Raw genomic sequence first — 15000 nt, forward strand, 5'->3', positions numbered from 1 at the left:
CCCAGGACGCAAGCCCAACTCCAACGACCTGTCCAACCTGGCCACGGTGCTGCTCGAGGCCACGCGGATCATAGCGCAGGAGTAAGTGGCTACAAGTTGAGGTTGAAGGAGTTTCTTTTACTTTTCATCCTCTTTATTCTTTTGCTTCTTCTTTTTTTCCCTCTCGTTTTCTTCTCATCATGTCCTTTTCCTCTTTTCTCTCACCAATCTTCCTTTTCTCTCTTTTTTCTATTTTCTTTTTCTCATTCCTCTCTTTCTACTGATGCTACTGAAGCTGGCCCTCCTCCTCCTCCTCCTCCTCCTCCTCCTCCTCCTCCTCCTCCTCCTCCTCCTCCTCCTCCTCCTCCTCCTCCTCCTCCTCCTCCTCCCCCTCCCCCTCCCCCTCCCCCTCCCCCTCCTCCTCCTCCTCTTTTTCTTCTTATACATATGTGTGTATATGAGTGTTTGTGCGTGTGCGCGTGTGCGTGTGTATATATATCTATATCTATATATCTATCTATATATATATGTGTGTGTTTGTGTGTGTGTGTGTGTGTGTGTGTGTGCATGTGCACATATCTGTGCGCACACACCCACACACACACACACACACACACACACATATATATATATATATATATATATATATATATATATATATATATTATGTAATTAATTTAAATAACCCTTGTCTTTTTCTTTATATATCACAGAAAGTATTAAAGTTATATTCTGTCTCATAACTTTTACCAAGTAATAATGATCCAAGCCATTTCCTTACCTAATTGTAGTTATCAAAGCGGATAACTAATATAACTAATTTCCCTTGAAAACAAATGTGATTTATCATGCACTGGCACCTCATGGAGGCTGGTTGACGTACTAATGACCTAGTTAATGTTTCCAAGGCATTCATCATGACATTATTTCCTAACTGTCTTTTTCCTCGTTCATATAATGGGATTTAATATATTTCTTTTGTTGCCCTCTATTAAATTACAGGAATACGTTTAGTCATTTAACGGCGGGCAAGTTTTTCGTGTGATGTAATTGGTTATTATTGCAAGTGATAGCGGCATTCTTAATTGCATAAATAGTTCAGTCTTTGGCAGCGTGCTTCCTTTTTGTATACACAGTTAAGTTACATAAACTGTTATGGCCTCTAACATAATAGCAAAAACGACTGACTTGGCAATACTTACACTGCCATAATTTCTATATTGCAAACATTATCAACTACTCCCTGCCAATACTAGTTCTAGGCCTATCAACATCCAAAGCAGAAAGGTGACAGCATAAACGAGACTATGGCAAAAAAAAAAAAAATCGTTCAACCATCAGTAAATAAACACGTAAAAATATGAAAACGTGCCGCACTTCAAACCATGTTACTAACAAAACAACCTCAGATATATGCATACCTTGACCCCAAGTGGGAATAAAATCATTTGTTCCTTTCACTGCTTAAGTATTAAGAGTTGTCATCCTCGCGTTCGAAAGTGTACTCGCATCTTCAGAAAATGCAGTTATGGAAAGAATGGTGCATTATACAAGCGTAAAATCTAATAGCGAATGCAATGGGGAAAGGTTTATAATGTGTGGGCCTTTTAAATGTTCATTCAAATACTGGCGTTTTAGTGTAAATACCTAAAGAAATGTGGGTCATCCTTTGACTTCCCTCCTCCTCCCTTCTCTCTCCTTTCCCTTTCCCTTTACCCCCTCACCTCACCCTTCTTCTTTAACCCTGCTACATATCCCTTCTTCCCTTCCTCCCCTCTGCCTCCCTACCCCCTCCCTACCTCCCAAAAGTCACTTTCAAACCGCCAGGTATCTGAATAATATTGCTGAAATTCCAATCATCTCTCTGTTTTACCTTTTTTCAGCTCTCTACAATTTTATCTTCATTCTTTCATTGGCAGCGACTCTTAAAAAACAGCTAGAACATGTACTTGTGCCATTCGTTTTCAAAATATATTCGTTTTTAGTAAAAGCTTGGAAAGGGGCACCGGTAGCTGAGTCACTGTAACTAATGGGGGGGGGGAGGGGAAGGGGGTGGGGGAGCTATGCCTTTACATGAAGTTGTCCGCTAAGGCCTTGACCTTTATAGCATGACCTTTGACACTTGTTGAGGTAGGACGAGAGGTAGATTTAAATTTCAAATCTTGGACGGCTCGTGGGAGGTTAAACCAACGCAAAACAAGGTCTACACCCAATCTCCATGAGCAAATATTGAACGCCTTCCCAATCATAAACAGCAATAACTTTAGAATAATAACTAAAAAATGTATCACTCGTACGTTGAATTACAAAACAGTGCGAATCAAACCAATAACCTTCCTCACATACGCTACGACATTGGCAGCAATGAACAATGAATAAGAATAATTCTAAAACGATTACTAATCACTTACCGTTTGCTGGAGTTTTGTCTGTTTGTCGGCAAACTGTTGAGTAGCCTTCAAGTTGTGCAATCCCACACATTCGGCCAATCTGTTCTCACTCTCACACTGACTGAGCTATAAATATCGCTATAGGCTTTGACTAGAATTTTCACTATTTTCACTATCGCGCCGCACTAAGCTATAAATGTCACTACAGGCTTTATCTAGAATTTTCACATTTTGCACTATCACGCTACATTGACTATATGACTATAAATATCACTATAGTCTTTATCTAGAATTTTTTTCTATTTTCACTATCACGCCACTCACTCAGCTATAAACATTATTATAGGCTTTATCCAGAATTTTCACTTTTTGCACTATCGCGCCACACTAACTGAGCTATAAAAATCACTATAGGCTTTATCTAAAATGTTCACTTTTTTATTATCACGCCACATTGGGTTATAAATATCACTATAGTCTTTATCTAGAATTTCCTTAGTTTCACGAGCGTATGTATAAAAAAATCAATCGATTCTGATTGTCGTAAATCCACTTCACAAAATCAAGCTTTACGAACACTGATTCTGAGATAATAACATTTCAAATTAACCGACACCACAAATACACACAACCACAAATACACACAAATTAAAAATGAAAAAAAAAAAAAAAAAAAAAGATGGAGCAGCGCCCACGACACTTGCTCAAAACAAACTGGCTCGTTTAGGCGGGAAGTGCGGGTTGCCTTCGACCAATCAGCGGTCGGTGTGAAAAAAATAGGTGGCGATGATTGAAAATATCAACCAATCGTAACCCTATCTGTTTACTTAGCGCTTTGTGATGGGTGCAAATCATTTGAAATTATAATAAGCCAATGTGCAGGAGTTTTTTTTTTTATTGTTTATTTAATTGTATTAAAGACGCGCACGGAGAGTCTTTAAACGCACGGATTATAGGCCATATACGAGGATGCGAAGGGTAATAGTTTACATTACTTGACGTAGAACTGATCATTTTATGACGGTATTCAGTCTGAATTAAGTTAAGAATATGTTAGCCCGAACTCATATCGATGGTTTGATATCTCAATCGTGTCGTGTCTGGTGCAGTGTGTGTGTGTGTAGAGAGACACATATACAGAGGCAGTTAAACATGTAGGTAAAGCATTTATCTACGCCTAATCCCTCCGCTAACCCTCTTCCGTGGCTCCGTCAGGTACAACCTCCCGAAGGACGTGCTTGTCAACGGCATCCCACTCATTGACAGCTTCAAGACCATCGTGGGATCCATTTGCCCGGACTTCATCAAGCCCTCAACTTGTACTCCCAAACGGTGAGTAGTGAATAGTATTAAAAAGAAAGAAAGAAAATAGAAAGATAGAAATAATGTTGTGAAAACTAAGAGAGGACTGATAGTGAAGTGTGACCCTGAATAACTGGGAAATTGAATAATAAATGCATTGTTAACATTAGATATAAACATTCTTTTCTCAGATGCTTTAATTTACCAAAAAAAATATCTACAGAAACCCATATCAATTCGTATCGTGAGAATAAGAAAGAACATGATAAAAAATAACTTCAAGAGGTCTACGGGAAAAAAATAATAAAAAAACAGATATATTCGTCTACTAGGAAAAGAATGAATTGATAAAGATAAAATATTTGTTTGCCTGACATCATCGCTAGCGTGAAAGATATACCCAGGAAATCACTAAAAACAAGCTCACCTATGTTTAGAAAGTACGAAGAAGGCAAAATAAAATTTTGTGTATTTAATTTCCCACAGTTACCGCGAGTATGACGGCCGCTGCAACAACTTGGAGAACCCGGCTTGGGGATCCAGCTTCTCCTCCTTCAAGCGCCGCCTTCCTCCCGACTACGCTGACGGTAAGGTCTTCTATACTTATCTCGTATTGTTTTTTTTTTCTGCAATATATATGTGTTTCCCTTTCCCCGTTTGTTTTTCTTTGATTGTTCTTTCATGATCAATTTTATGCAACTTTCAGATATGTGATTTCGTTAATTTTTGTTTTTTTTATTACCCAATTCCATAAGTTTCAGTTTTGTAAATATTCCTCTTACCAATTCACCACAAACGGTTTTGCTCATCTAAACTTACAAACTAAATTTTTTTTTTTTTTAATCCCTAACGTCTCATTCTTCCCTTTCCCCTCGCAGGCATCGACGCCCCTAGGGTTGGGGCCGGTGGGTACCCACTCCCCTCGCCGAGAATCGTCTCCGCCCACCTGCATCGCGACGAAGGCCTCCACGACCACGCCGTCACCATCATGCTCGTGGCCTGGGGACAGGCGCTCGACCACGACCTCACCTTTACCTCGGAGACGAAGGGTCAGTGTCTGGGAAGTACGGGGAGGGGGGGAGAAGGGGGGAGGGGAAGAGAGAAAAGGGGGATGGGAGGGGAAGAAGGGAGGGAAGTGAGAGCGAAGGGGAAGGAGAGAGGAAAGAAAGAATTTATAGCGAGAATGAGAGATACTGCATGCATATATACTGTATTTACATGTATGGCCTGTATGTATAAGACAAACATCCATATACATACACGGATTCTTACGCAAATAATTCCCAAATTTAAATAGATGGGGAACAGCCCTTCAGATCTTCCCACAAAGCCACAACCTAACCACCAATTTTACCCCCTCCCCCCCATCGTAGACCCCCACACCAAAAAGGAACCGAAGTGCTGCGACGGCCAGACCCACCCCGCCTGCTTCCCCATCCATGTGCCCGACAAGGACCCCTTCTACTCCCTCTTCAGACAGAACTGCATCTCCCTCGTGAGGTCTCTGCCTGGCGTCCGATACGGTTGCAAGTTCGGTTAGTAAACATTTGAGAGTTTTTTTGTTTTTTTTTTTGTATTAATTGCTAATTTATTTAAGCACTCTTATGTTTGTTTATGTATTTATTTATCCATTTGTTCTTTTTTTTTTTACGTTACTTAATTACACTGGTTACACTAGTTCTAGGAGCATATTTGTGACAAACGCAGGTCATAATGCTCACAGTTGTTATCAGAACATTCAGTCCCAACTAACATTCATTCTGCATGCCCCTTGTTCACTCCCTTACTCATCACCGGCGCCCTCAGTTGTCGCCCACTCCCGCAATAGAAATCTCCGAAGTAAACAATAACATCCCTTTCACTCTACACGTCCCTTGTAATACAAAATCTGCTCACTCCACACGCTCCTTACTCACTCTTAATCGACACTCACACCCCATAATAACGCCCTTACTCGTCGCCAACACTCACCCAATCGTCCCCAAACCAACAAGCCAAAGGGACGTTCACTCACTCCACACGCCCCTCATCCTCGGCCTCACTCATCCCCCACTTCTGTCCCCCCCCTAACAGGTCCGAGGACACAGATCAACCAAATCACATCCTACATCGACGCCAACTGGGTCTACGGAAGCAACGAGGACACAGCTAACCGCATTCGTCTCCATCGCGGAGGATTGATGAAGGTGAGGGAAAGTGGGAATGGGGGGAGGGGGAGAGGGGGGAGGTGGAGAGGAGTGGGGAGGGGAGGGGAGGAATGGGGGAAGGAGAGGAATTGAGGGAGTGGAGAGGGGAAGTGGGGGGGAGGGGGAGAGGAGTGGGGAGGGGGGGGGGTTTGGTTTGCGAAGTTCTAGCTTCGCCCGGGCCTTCTAGATATGGCCCGGCATGGGGAGGGGAGGGGAGGAGTTAGGGAAGGAGAGGAATTGAGGGAGTGGAGAGGGGAAGTGGGGGGGGGGGGGGAGGGGGAGTTGGGGGAGGAGTGGGATTGAGGGAGTGAGGGAAGGACAAAGAAGAAGGAGAAAGATGAGAATGAATTGGGAAGGAGAATAAAAGAGAAAAGGAGAGGAAGGAGAGGAGAAAAATAAGGAGTATAGAATGAATGGGGAAACAGAGAAGGAAAAGGTATGAGAAAAGCAGGAAGAAGGAGCGTGCATAAGGAGGAGTGGATAAAGGAGTGAAGGAAGAGACGATGGGAGAGGAAAAGAGGGAGAAGGAGGACAGGAAAAGGGGAAGAGACAATCAAAGAAAAAAGGAGGATAGATAGACAAGGGAAGGGGGAGGGAAGGAGGGGAAACAGGTTGAAAGGGAGGATAGAAAAGTATGATGGATAGGAAAGAGAAAAAGAATGGCAAGAAACAGAAATGGAGAATAAACAAACGAATAAAAGGGAAATATAAAAAAAATAATAATAATAAATAAAAAACGCTATCTAATATTACACTTACTCATCAACCAAAGAGTGATTCAAACCAAAACAACAAAAACAATAACCGCAACAAAATCTCTCTCTCTCGCCCTCCGCCGCCAGTCCCTGCCGGTGTTCCGCGAGTACGGCATGAAGGACCTGTTGCCCCTGAAGCTGGAGGAGCCCGAGGAAGGATGCATCAGGCCCAACGACGACGTCTACTGCTTCGACGCTGGAGATAACAGGGTCAACGAGCAGCTGGTGAGATGCGGATTTTGGGATGAATGAAGAAATAGATAAAATGAGAAATGTAATATGAAATAATGATAATGATAAAGTCAATGGGGTATAGGATGTGGTTTGTGTAATGTTTATATGGGTGTGTAATTGGAATGTTTTTATATAAACTCACATTTATGTTGAATTATATGAGTACAGGTACATGAATACATACATACACACACGCGCACAAACACACACTCACGCAAACACGAACCACAACCTCCACACTCTCCTCTACCCCCACACCCACACCCACACCTACCCACCCACCCACCCACCCTTCCACTAACCACTCTTGCCCCCCCCCCCCCCCTCCAGGTTCTAGCCGTCGTCCACACCATGATGATGCGCGAACACAACCGCATCGCTATCGAGCTCTACCGCTATAACCCCCACTGGGACGACGAGACGCTGTACCAGGTCAGTGCTGCTGGCTAAGGGCGGGACAGAGGGTCGTGGATTTTTTTTTTTTTTTTTTTTTTTTTCTTTTCGTGGTTTGTGTTTTTTTTGTTTTTTTTGTGGTTTGTTTGTTTTTTTAGTTGTTTGTTTCTTTGTTTGTTCGATTCTTGTCTTTTTTTCTTGTTTAGTTTTCTTTCATTTGTTATTTTATTCCTTTTTTTTAAATATTTTTGGTTCGCTGTCTTCCTCTTTTCGTCTTTTCTTTTCGCTTATGTTACTTTATTTTATGTTTTCTCTTTTTTCTGCTTTTTTTTTCTGTTTGTGTCATATCATCTACTGGCACTGTCACGTTTAAAATTGTTATTGTTTTTTTTCCTTCTTTTATTGTCACATAACGCCACATTTTACGCCAAGAACACTGAAAATAAATGCAAAATATAAATAAAAATGAAAGTAGAACAATGGTTTTGATATTATATTATATTGCATTATATCATACCATATCATATTATATCACATTATATCATATTATACCATATTACATCATATAGTTATATAAGACTCGCGCTCCTTATATACGGTAGTACATTTACGAGCTTTTGGGTGCCAGGCGTCACTTTACGTCACTAGCAAAGGCGTGTTAGGGAAGGAAGGAAGGAAGGAAGGAAAGAGAAAGGAAGATAAGGCGGGAAGGGGAGAGGGATGCTATTCTCTTCACTCTTTCCCTCTCTCCCTTCTTCCTCCCTAACCTTCTCCTTCGCTTGCCTTCTCCCTCCTTCGTCTCCTCGTCTTCCTTGATCCTCACTCTCTCCTTCTTGATTTTTCATTCTCTCCCGAACCGAGCACGCTTCCATGACGTGCATGAAAGTAAGAACGCATGACAGGAGCCAAACGTCTTGCGCAATTGCAGGAAGTCGGAATGCAATCTCGACTTCTGCACGTATTCATTTTTTTTTTTTTTTTTTTTATCTGATAAATTCACTCCCTTTCTCTGTCTTTTTTTGTTTTTCTTTTTTTTTTTTACGTATTTTCGTTTTTTGTTTTCTTTCTATTTTTTGTTTGTTTGTTGTTTTGCTTTGCTCTTCTATTTTTTTTTTTAAATGGCTCTTATTATCATGATTATTATTTTTGATTTTCAGGAGCATTGTCATTGTTGTTGTTATCTTCATCTACATTGTTTGCATTGTTAATATCAGGGTTGCTAAGCTTATTAGTATTATCCTCATTATTGTTAATAATCTTGTCATTATCATAAGCATTATAAGCACCATTTCGTCATTATGATTTTATTATCATCGCTGTTACATGATCTTCATCGTCACTATCTTCACAACCCTCACCGCACTATCACCGCCATCGTTGTTAGAATCACCATCGCCACCACCATGCAAGCGTCAACACCATCACCACCACCTTTACCATCACCATTACCATCACCTTTACCATCTCCTCTACTATTACTACCATCGCCCATCCTCGCTACCCCTACCATCACCCCCCTCCCACCATCACCCCCCTCCCACCATCACCCCCCTCACACCATCACCCCCCTCCCACCATCACCCCCACTACCACATTCCCTCCCCCTCCCCCTTCCACCCTCACCCCCACTACCACATTCAACCCCCCCTCCCACCATCACCCCCCATCCCACCATCACCCCCACTACCACATTCCCTCCCCCTCCCCCTCCCACCATCACCCCCACCAAAATAACGTCTTTTCCCCCTTTTCCAGGAAACCCGCAAGATCGTGGCGGCCAGCATCCAGCATATCACCTACAACGAATTCCTGCCTATGGTGCTGGGCAAAGAGGTCATGCACAAGTACGGACTCATCCTCGAGAAACACGTGAGTACTCAAACGCCTGATTCATCGAGTGAGTAAGAAATGAGTCATTTGACATGGGGGGGTGGGGGGGGTGATGTGTAATGTCATGGGAGTACCTATTCTATTCATGACGTGGAAGGTACTTGATTGGTGGCGTGAGTAACGGTTTATTCATCACGTGAGTTGCAATTTATTCATCAGACCCGTCATAGCAAGAGAATAGAAGAAAAAATGCTCCCTTTTTTATGTCATGAAACACTGTCATAACGATTTAATTAGTTGAAAAGCAAACACAACAACTCCGTAATTCACTAAACATAACTAGAAACACTATTTCATTATATTTGCTTAAGTTCTAACACACTCACACCTGTGTTTGCATAAGTCAGCTAACCACCACGTGACATACATTTTTTTCTAATTTCTTCTGATCTTTCTTTTTCATCCAAATCATATCAGTGTAATCATCGGAGTTACGTCATTAGAAATGGGGAAAAAGAGAAAGAAAGATCGTGAAACAAATGTAATTGACAGGAAGATACACTAAAATCGAAGAGAGAAATGTGAATGATGCTGCCTTTTCTTTATCTGAAAAGATAAAAGATCTCCATTCTGTCAGCATTTTACTGGTTCGATAATATTCACTTTTGAGAAGAAGCACCTCGTTATGACGATTTTAAATAGACATCAGAATAGATTGTTTCCGTGAAATGTTGTCTGCGCTGAAAAGGAAAGGGAAAGGAAATGCAGTCTTATTCAAGTTTCATTTTCTGACTCAATGGCCGACTAAAATTTTCAAAGGTTGCACCACAGAAGAAATAGATTAATGAAACCGTAAACTTACTAGAAAGTGAACATAACCTCAGCGAAATTGAAATGCAAAATTTCGGTGCATGAATCTATAACGTAAGAAAGTTCATTTATATGAGAATGAATATCTTCACAATACAAGAGGTGCATTTGACCGGTTCTGATTATATCTTCGTCAGAAATACGTGTATTTCTGACGGAGATATAATCGAAACCGGTTACCTGCAACTCTTGTATTATGAAAATATTCATTCTTATTCATACCTTTTCTACATTTATCAATATGAATACGGATTATTTCCTTACCTCACTGCGACACGTACTATGAAGTGGCTCTTTTAAGAGGTTCAACTCTAACAGGTAATGAAACACGCGGGTAAATACCCTCTTTTTTTTTTTTTTTTTTTTTTTTTTACATAAGATCACAATGACCCTTGCCTGCCACAACCTCTCGAAGTTCCTAACCTAACGCCCCCCCCCCCCTCCTCTCGCTCCAGGGCTACTTCGACGGTTACGACCCCTCCATCGACGCTTCTATGTCCTCGAACTTCGTCACCGCCGCCTTTAGGTTCGGCCACTCCCTCCTGCCGTCCACCATCGAGCGCTGGAGCCCCGCCCACAAATACGTCGGTGAGTGGAGCGACCTGGCTTGACCTAGAGTGAACTGTTCTTACCAGGTCTAGCCTGACTGCTTGGTACGGTCTGACCTGTGCTGAGACCCTTTTTGCCTGTTGGTAATATGTATCCTCTGATTCTAAGATAACTGTTCCTTTGTAGTTTTACCATTATCATTTATAACACTAAACTTTCACGTTTTGCAATCTGTCTCAAGTTTTCTTCGATTTACTCTAAAGATCGCACACCGGAACAGGAAGCCTTTTTGAGTTCATCAACCACATTCGTGCTCCCGTTTCCTCTTCCATTCCGCGATGAATCGACTTCTTCCTCGAGTCACGTTCCGCTTTCCAGTTCTGGGAGAGTCATCTTAATCTCATTTCTTCTTTCCTCAGCATCCCAGCGTCTGAGCTTCATGTTGAGACAGCCTTACGACCTGTACAAGGGCGGATGGTGCGACCAGTACATCATGGGACTCTGCAACCAGGTCGCACAAGCTATGGACGACGCGGTCACTCAGGAGGTCAGTTTAACATGTGAGAGATAAAAAAAAGGTGCGAGAGAGAGAGGGAGAGAGTGAGAGGGGGAGAGAGAGAGAGAGAGGGAGAGAGAGAGAGGGGAGAGAGAGAGTGAGAGGGGCAGTGAGAGGGGGGGGAGAGAGAGAGGGAGGAGCCAGAGGGAAATGATCCTTAACAGCGCCCAAACCTTGTTCCAGGTAACCAACCACCTGTTCCAAGAACCGGACAAGAAGTGGGGCATGGACTTGGCTGCCATCAACATGCAGCGTGCCCGAGAACACGGCGTGCCCTCTTACAACGCCTTCAGGGTCTTCTGCGGGATGCCCAAGATCAATCGCTTCGACGAACTCCTCGGCTGGATGACCAACAAGACAGTGAAGCGGTACTCGGACGTCTACAGGTAGGTCGTGGCTTGGAGGGCGTCGTGGTTGGTGCTGTTGGCTGGCAGCGTGGTCTGGCTGTTGCTGTTAAATGTGGTCGCCGGGGACATCACTGCTTCGTGTACTTTTATGTCCCACCACAGCTATCCACGTAGCCTGAATACTATCATGTGTTTAACCACCAGTTACCACCACCAACATCATAACCTTCCGTTCGCCACCAACCCCTTCACCCCTTCCCTCACCTCCTTCCCCCCTCTTTGCTTCCCTCCCCCCCTCTTCACCACCTCCTCCTCCCCCTCCAGGCACCCCGACGACATTGACCTGTGGAGCGGAGGTGTGAGCGAGCGCCCTCTGCCCGGCTCCATGGTTGGCCCGACGTTCAGCTGCCTCATCGGCCTCACGTTCAAGGAGCTTCGCTACGGAGACCGCTTCTGGTACGAGAACCGCGGCGGATACGATTCCGACTTCACGCTGGGTGAGTTTCATTTCTATTTATTCTTTTAGGAAGACGGTAAAGTTGGGTAGGCGGTGGAAAGGGGATTCAGAGAGAGAGAAAAAAATATAAAGAGAAGGAGAAATAATATAAGGAAACTGAAAGCCAACTAAACAAAGAGAAAGAATGACAGAACCAAAGCCAAATAAAGCAGTCCACACACTAACCGCAGCCCCTCGGCCTCTCCACCACAGATCAACTTGAAGAAATCCGTAAAGTGAAGCTGTCCAGGATCATTTGCGACAACAGCGACGACATCAAGACCATGCAGGTGTACGCGATGGTGCTGCCCGACCACGAAATGTAAGTGCTGGTCACGCTAACTGTCCCGTGTTAAGGTGGTTTCCTTTGCTATTGTCATATTTACGTTTTTTTTATGGGATGACGCTAATTTTTTTATATATAAGCATAGAGAATGGTGCGGTTTTTATCCATCCCGAACAACAAAATGTAGGAACAAATAAAATACAAGAAAAAAAATATTCGAGGAAATGATGAAAAGCTTTCTAGTTTTAGTTTCAGCTAAATACGACATAGATAGAAAAGCATCATGGCCTCATAATCTCAGTTTTTACAGGTGTCCCGCACTCAGAACACAGGATTTGATAACCTTGGGCGTCCTGTAGAGGGACAAGGAAGCCTTCATTGTAAAGCCTCGGAAGGGAAGGGAATGGAAGGAGATTTCAGTGAAAATGATGTTTCGCTTGATTAGATACTGTAAGTGTTTGTGGGTGAGTGTCCATTTGCAGAGGACATGGATCTTCAAAACGTGAAACAAAGACAAAAAAAAGGGAAGGATACTTGTGGTTGTGTTTCGTTTCATTTGTACTGAAACGTTATTGTATGTACAGATTTCGAAGTCTTTGCCTCGGTTTATTCATACGTTTGAGGAATTTTCTGGAATTCTGATTGCTGCTTACTCTTGGGGTCCTAACGTGGGAGATGTATATTGTCTATGCATGGAGAGGTTTTCTGTGTATTCGTTAGCAGATCTGAAAAGAAGGTGGGTTAAGGCACCTGGCGTGTTCTTTGTAAATACAAATTCACACATGAGAGAACGCCCGTGTGAACATATACGTTACACGCACCTGGTTAACCAATCTAAGACGTATTGTAAATCAGGGTAAAAAAATGGAAATTAATATGTAAAAGATAACACGGTTTGTTCCTCGTCTCGTTGCAGAAACCCGCGCGTCCCTTGCAACTCCGGGATCTTGCCCAGGATGGACCTCAGCAAATGGCGGGACCCCCACGGCCCCCACCCCCGCGTACGTCCTGGCTTCTAAGTAGCAACTCTCCCCTAACTCCCTACCCCCCTACTCTCAGCCTCCATCAATGCTGCAACACCCCCATGCTCCTTGCCCCCCAACCCCCTCCTTCGGCCTCCCACCTCTCAGAAGTCATCGCTTAACCAGTGCCTTGCTGTCACCCTCGTCCCAATCCGTCCACATTACCGCCGCACCTCCTCCTTCTGCGGCATGGATCCTCCTTGGGCTATGCTGTGCTATGCCGTCGACCACTCCTTCATGTGCTAACTCCTCGGTGGATGGATGGTGATGATGATGATGCCCCTCCCACGTCTCTCTCTCTCTCTCTCTCTCTCTCTCTCTCTCTCTCTCTCACTCTCTCTCTCTCTCTCTCTCTCTCTCTCTCTCTCTCTCAAAGTTTTCTTCTTCTTACACCATGTTGCCCCCTCTCTTCCTTATTTTCCCTCTATTCTCCATATCTCTGTCATCTCCCGTTTCACCTTCCCCTTTCAACCACGTCTCGAGACGCGCCATCAGCAACCCTTAAGAAGGTGTTGTTGTTCTTTCAGAAATCTCCTTCGTGTACCTCAAGTCTTCCTTCCACTTGCCATTTCTTCTCCTCCACCGGCGTCATACTTCATAGTTTCAAACGGAAGGATTGGAAAAACAAAACAAAGAGAAAAGGCTAGAGATAGATAGATAGAGATAGAGAGAGAAAAACGAAAAAAGGGCATCTCTTAAAAGCCTTTCCATTCCATCCACCAAACCTGACATCCCCGACCCACGGCTTCATAGCAACATTGGCAAGAGAGGGGTCTTCTACGCAAAAATCAATGTTTCGATTTTATATTAATTCTCTTCTCTTAAAAAAAGAAAGACTTTCTTATGTAGATTCTAATGTGATTTATTTTCTTTATTATTTCCCGTTTTCTGTGAGTGTTGCCATCTGCTTATCCCTCTCCTTGATTAGCAGCACTTTTTTTTTTTTTTTCTCAGAAGATCCTAGATGCATGTGTATATTTTACCATTTTTATTGTAATTATCATCATATTACTTTTTCCTGCCAGAATATAGTTTATTGATAGAGCGTTTAAAAAAAATACCCACGTCAACTGACATACCGGAGGCAAACGTGTAAAAAAAAATCACGGCACCATCTCGTAAATGAGATTGTAATTAAAGTTCAGATGAGTTGATTATTATCTTCCCATGCTGTGAAAATCGCATATAAAACAATGTAAGAATAAAAGTGTCATTGTAAATAACATCCATTTTTTTATGAACTGAATGAAATGTCATCGAAGAAAATGGGAAGGATTGATCAGTTCTTATAAAATCTATATTCCTAAGAAATAACATCTTGAAAATAAACATTATTTAATACTTCGTACGGAATGGTAAATGTGTGAGAAAACGTACTTTTAAAATGTTTGAATTGTGGATTGCATATCGCAGACATAGATACATGTGTTAAGTGTATATTGAAATAAAGCATTCCATACTTCAGTAATTGTAAAGAAATTTATAAAGAGGCATCATTTGCTATGCTCTTTAAATGTATTTCTTACATTTTATTTTTATTTTTAATTTCGTCTGTTTGTATTTAGACCATTTAATAGGTTATCAAATTATTTCTATGAACTGTCTAACATAGTTTATTCTGCTATAATTTGTATACATATATACATATAAATACACATAACTATCATTCCTTTCCAGAAAGTCTCTTACCGAATTTATCGCCTTTTTAATTAATGCTCTCTCTGATTCAACAATAATTTAATCCGTATACGAACGCACAAATTGGTTTTGGAATTTTAATTATAAACTTTTTCTCCCCTCCCCCC

General features: G+C 42.4%; 1 protein-coding gene across 1 annotated transcript in view; it reads left to right on the forward strand.

The window, feature by feature from the left end:
- Positions 1–15000, forward strand: part of LOC125029127 (peroxidase-like) — a 102080-nt gene that overhangs the window by 86291 nt on the left and 789 nt on the right. The window contains exons 4-18 of the mRNA XM_047618936.1: positions 1–81; positions 3585–3701; positions 4158–4258; positions 4550–4720; positions 5045–5206; positions 5745–5857; positions 6700–6837; positions 7177–7278; positions 8995–9108; positions 10395–10527; positions 10908–11035; positions 11228–11430; positions 11716–11888; positions 12101–12209; positions 13090–15000. The exon at positions 1–81 is cut by the window's left edge and continues 93 nt beyond it; the exon at positions 13090–15000 is cut by the window's right edge and continues 789 nt beyond it. Of these exons, the coding sequence (XP_047474892.1) occupies positions 1–81; positions 3585–3701; positions 4158–4258; positions 4550–4720; positions 5045–5206; positions 5745–5857; positions 6700–6837; positions 7177–7278; positions 8995–9108; positions 10395–10527; positions 10908–11035; positions 11228–11430; positions 11716–11888; positions 12101–12209; positions 13090–13192 (1948 nt within the window). The 3' untranslated portion in view covers positions 13193–15000. The remainder of the gene's footprint in view (positions 82–3584; positions 3702–4157; positions 4259–4549; positions 4721–5044; positions 5207–5744; positions 5858–6699; positions 6838–7176; positions 7279–8994; positions 9109–10394; positions 10528–10907; positions 11036–11227; positions 11431–11715; positions 11889–12100; positions 12210–13089) is intronic.

Source organism: Penaeus chinensis, chromosome 9, assembly GCF_019202785.1.
Source record: "Penaeus chinensis breed Huanghai No. 1 chromosome 9, ASM1920278v2, whole genome shotgun sequence".
Classification (NCBI taxonomy): domain Eukaryota; kingdom Metazoa; phylum Arthropoda; class Malacostraca; order Decapoda; family Penaeidae; genus Penaeus; species Penaeus chinensis.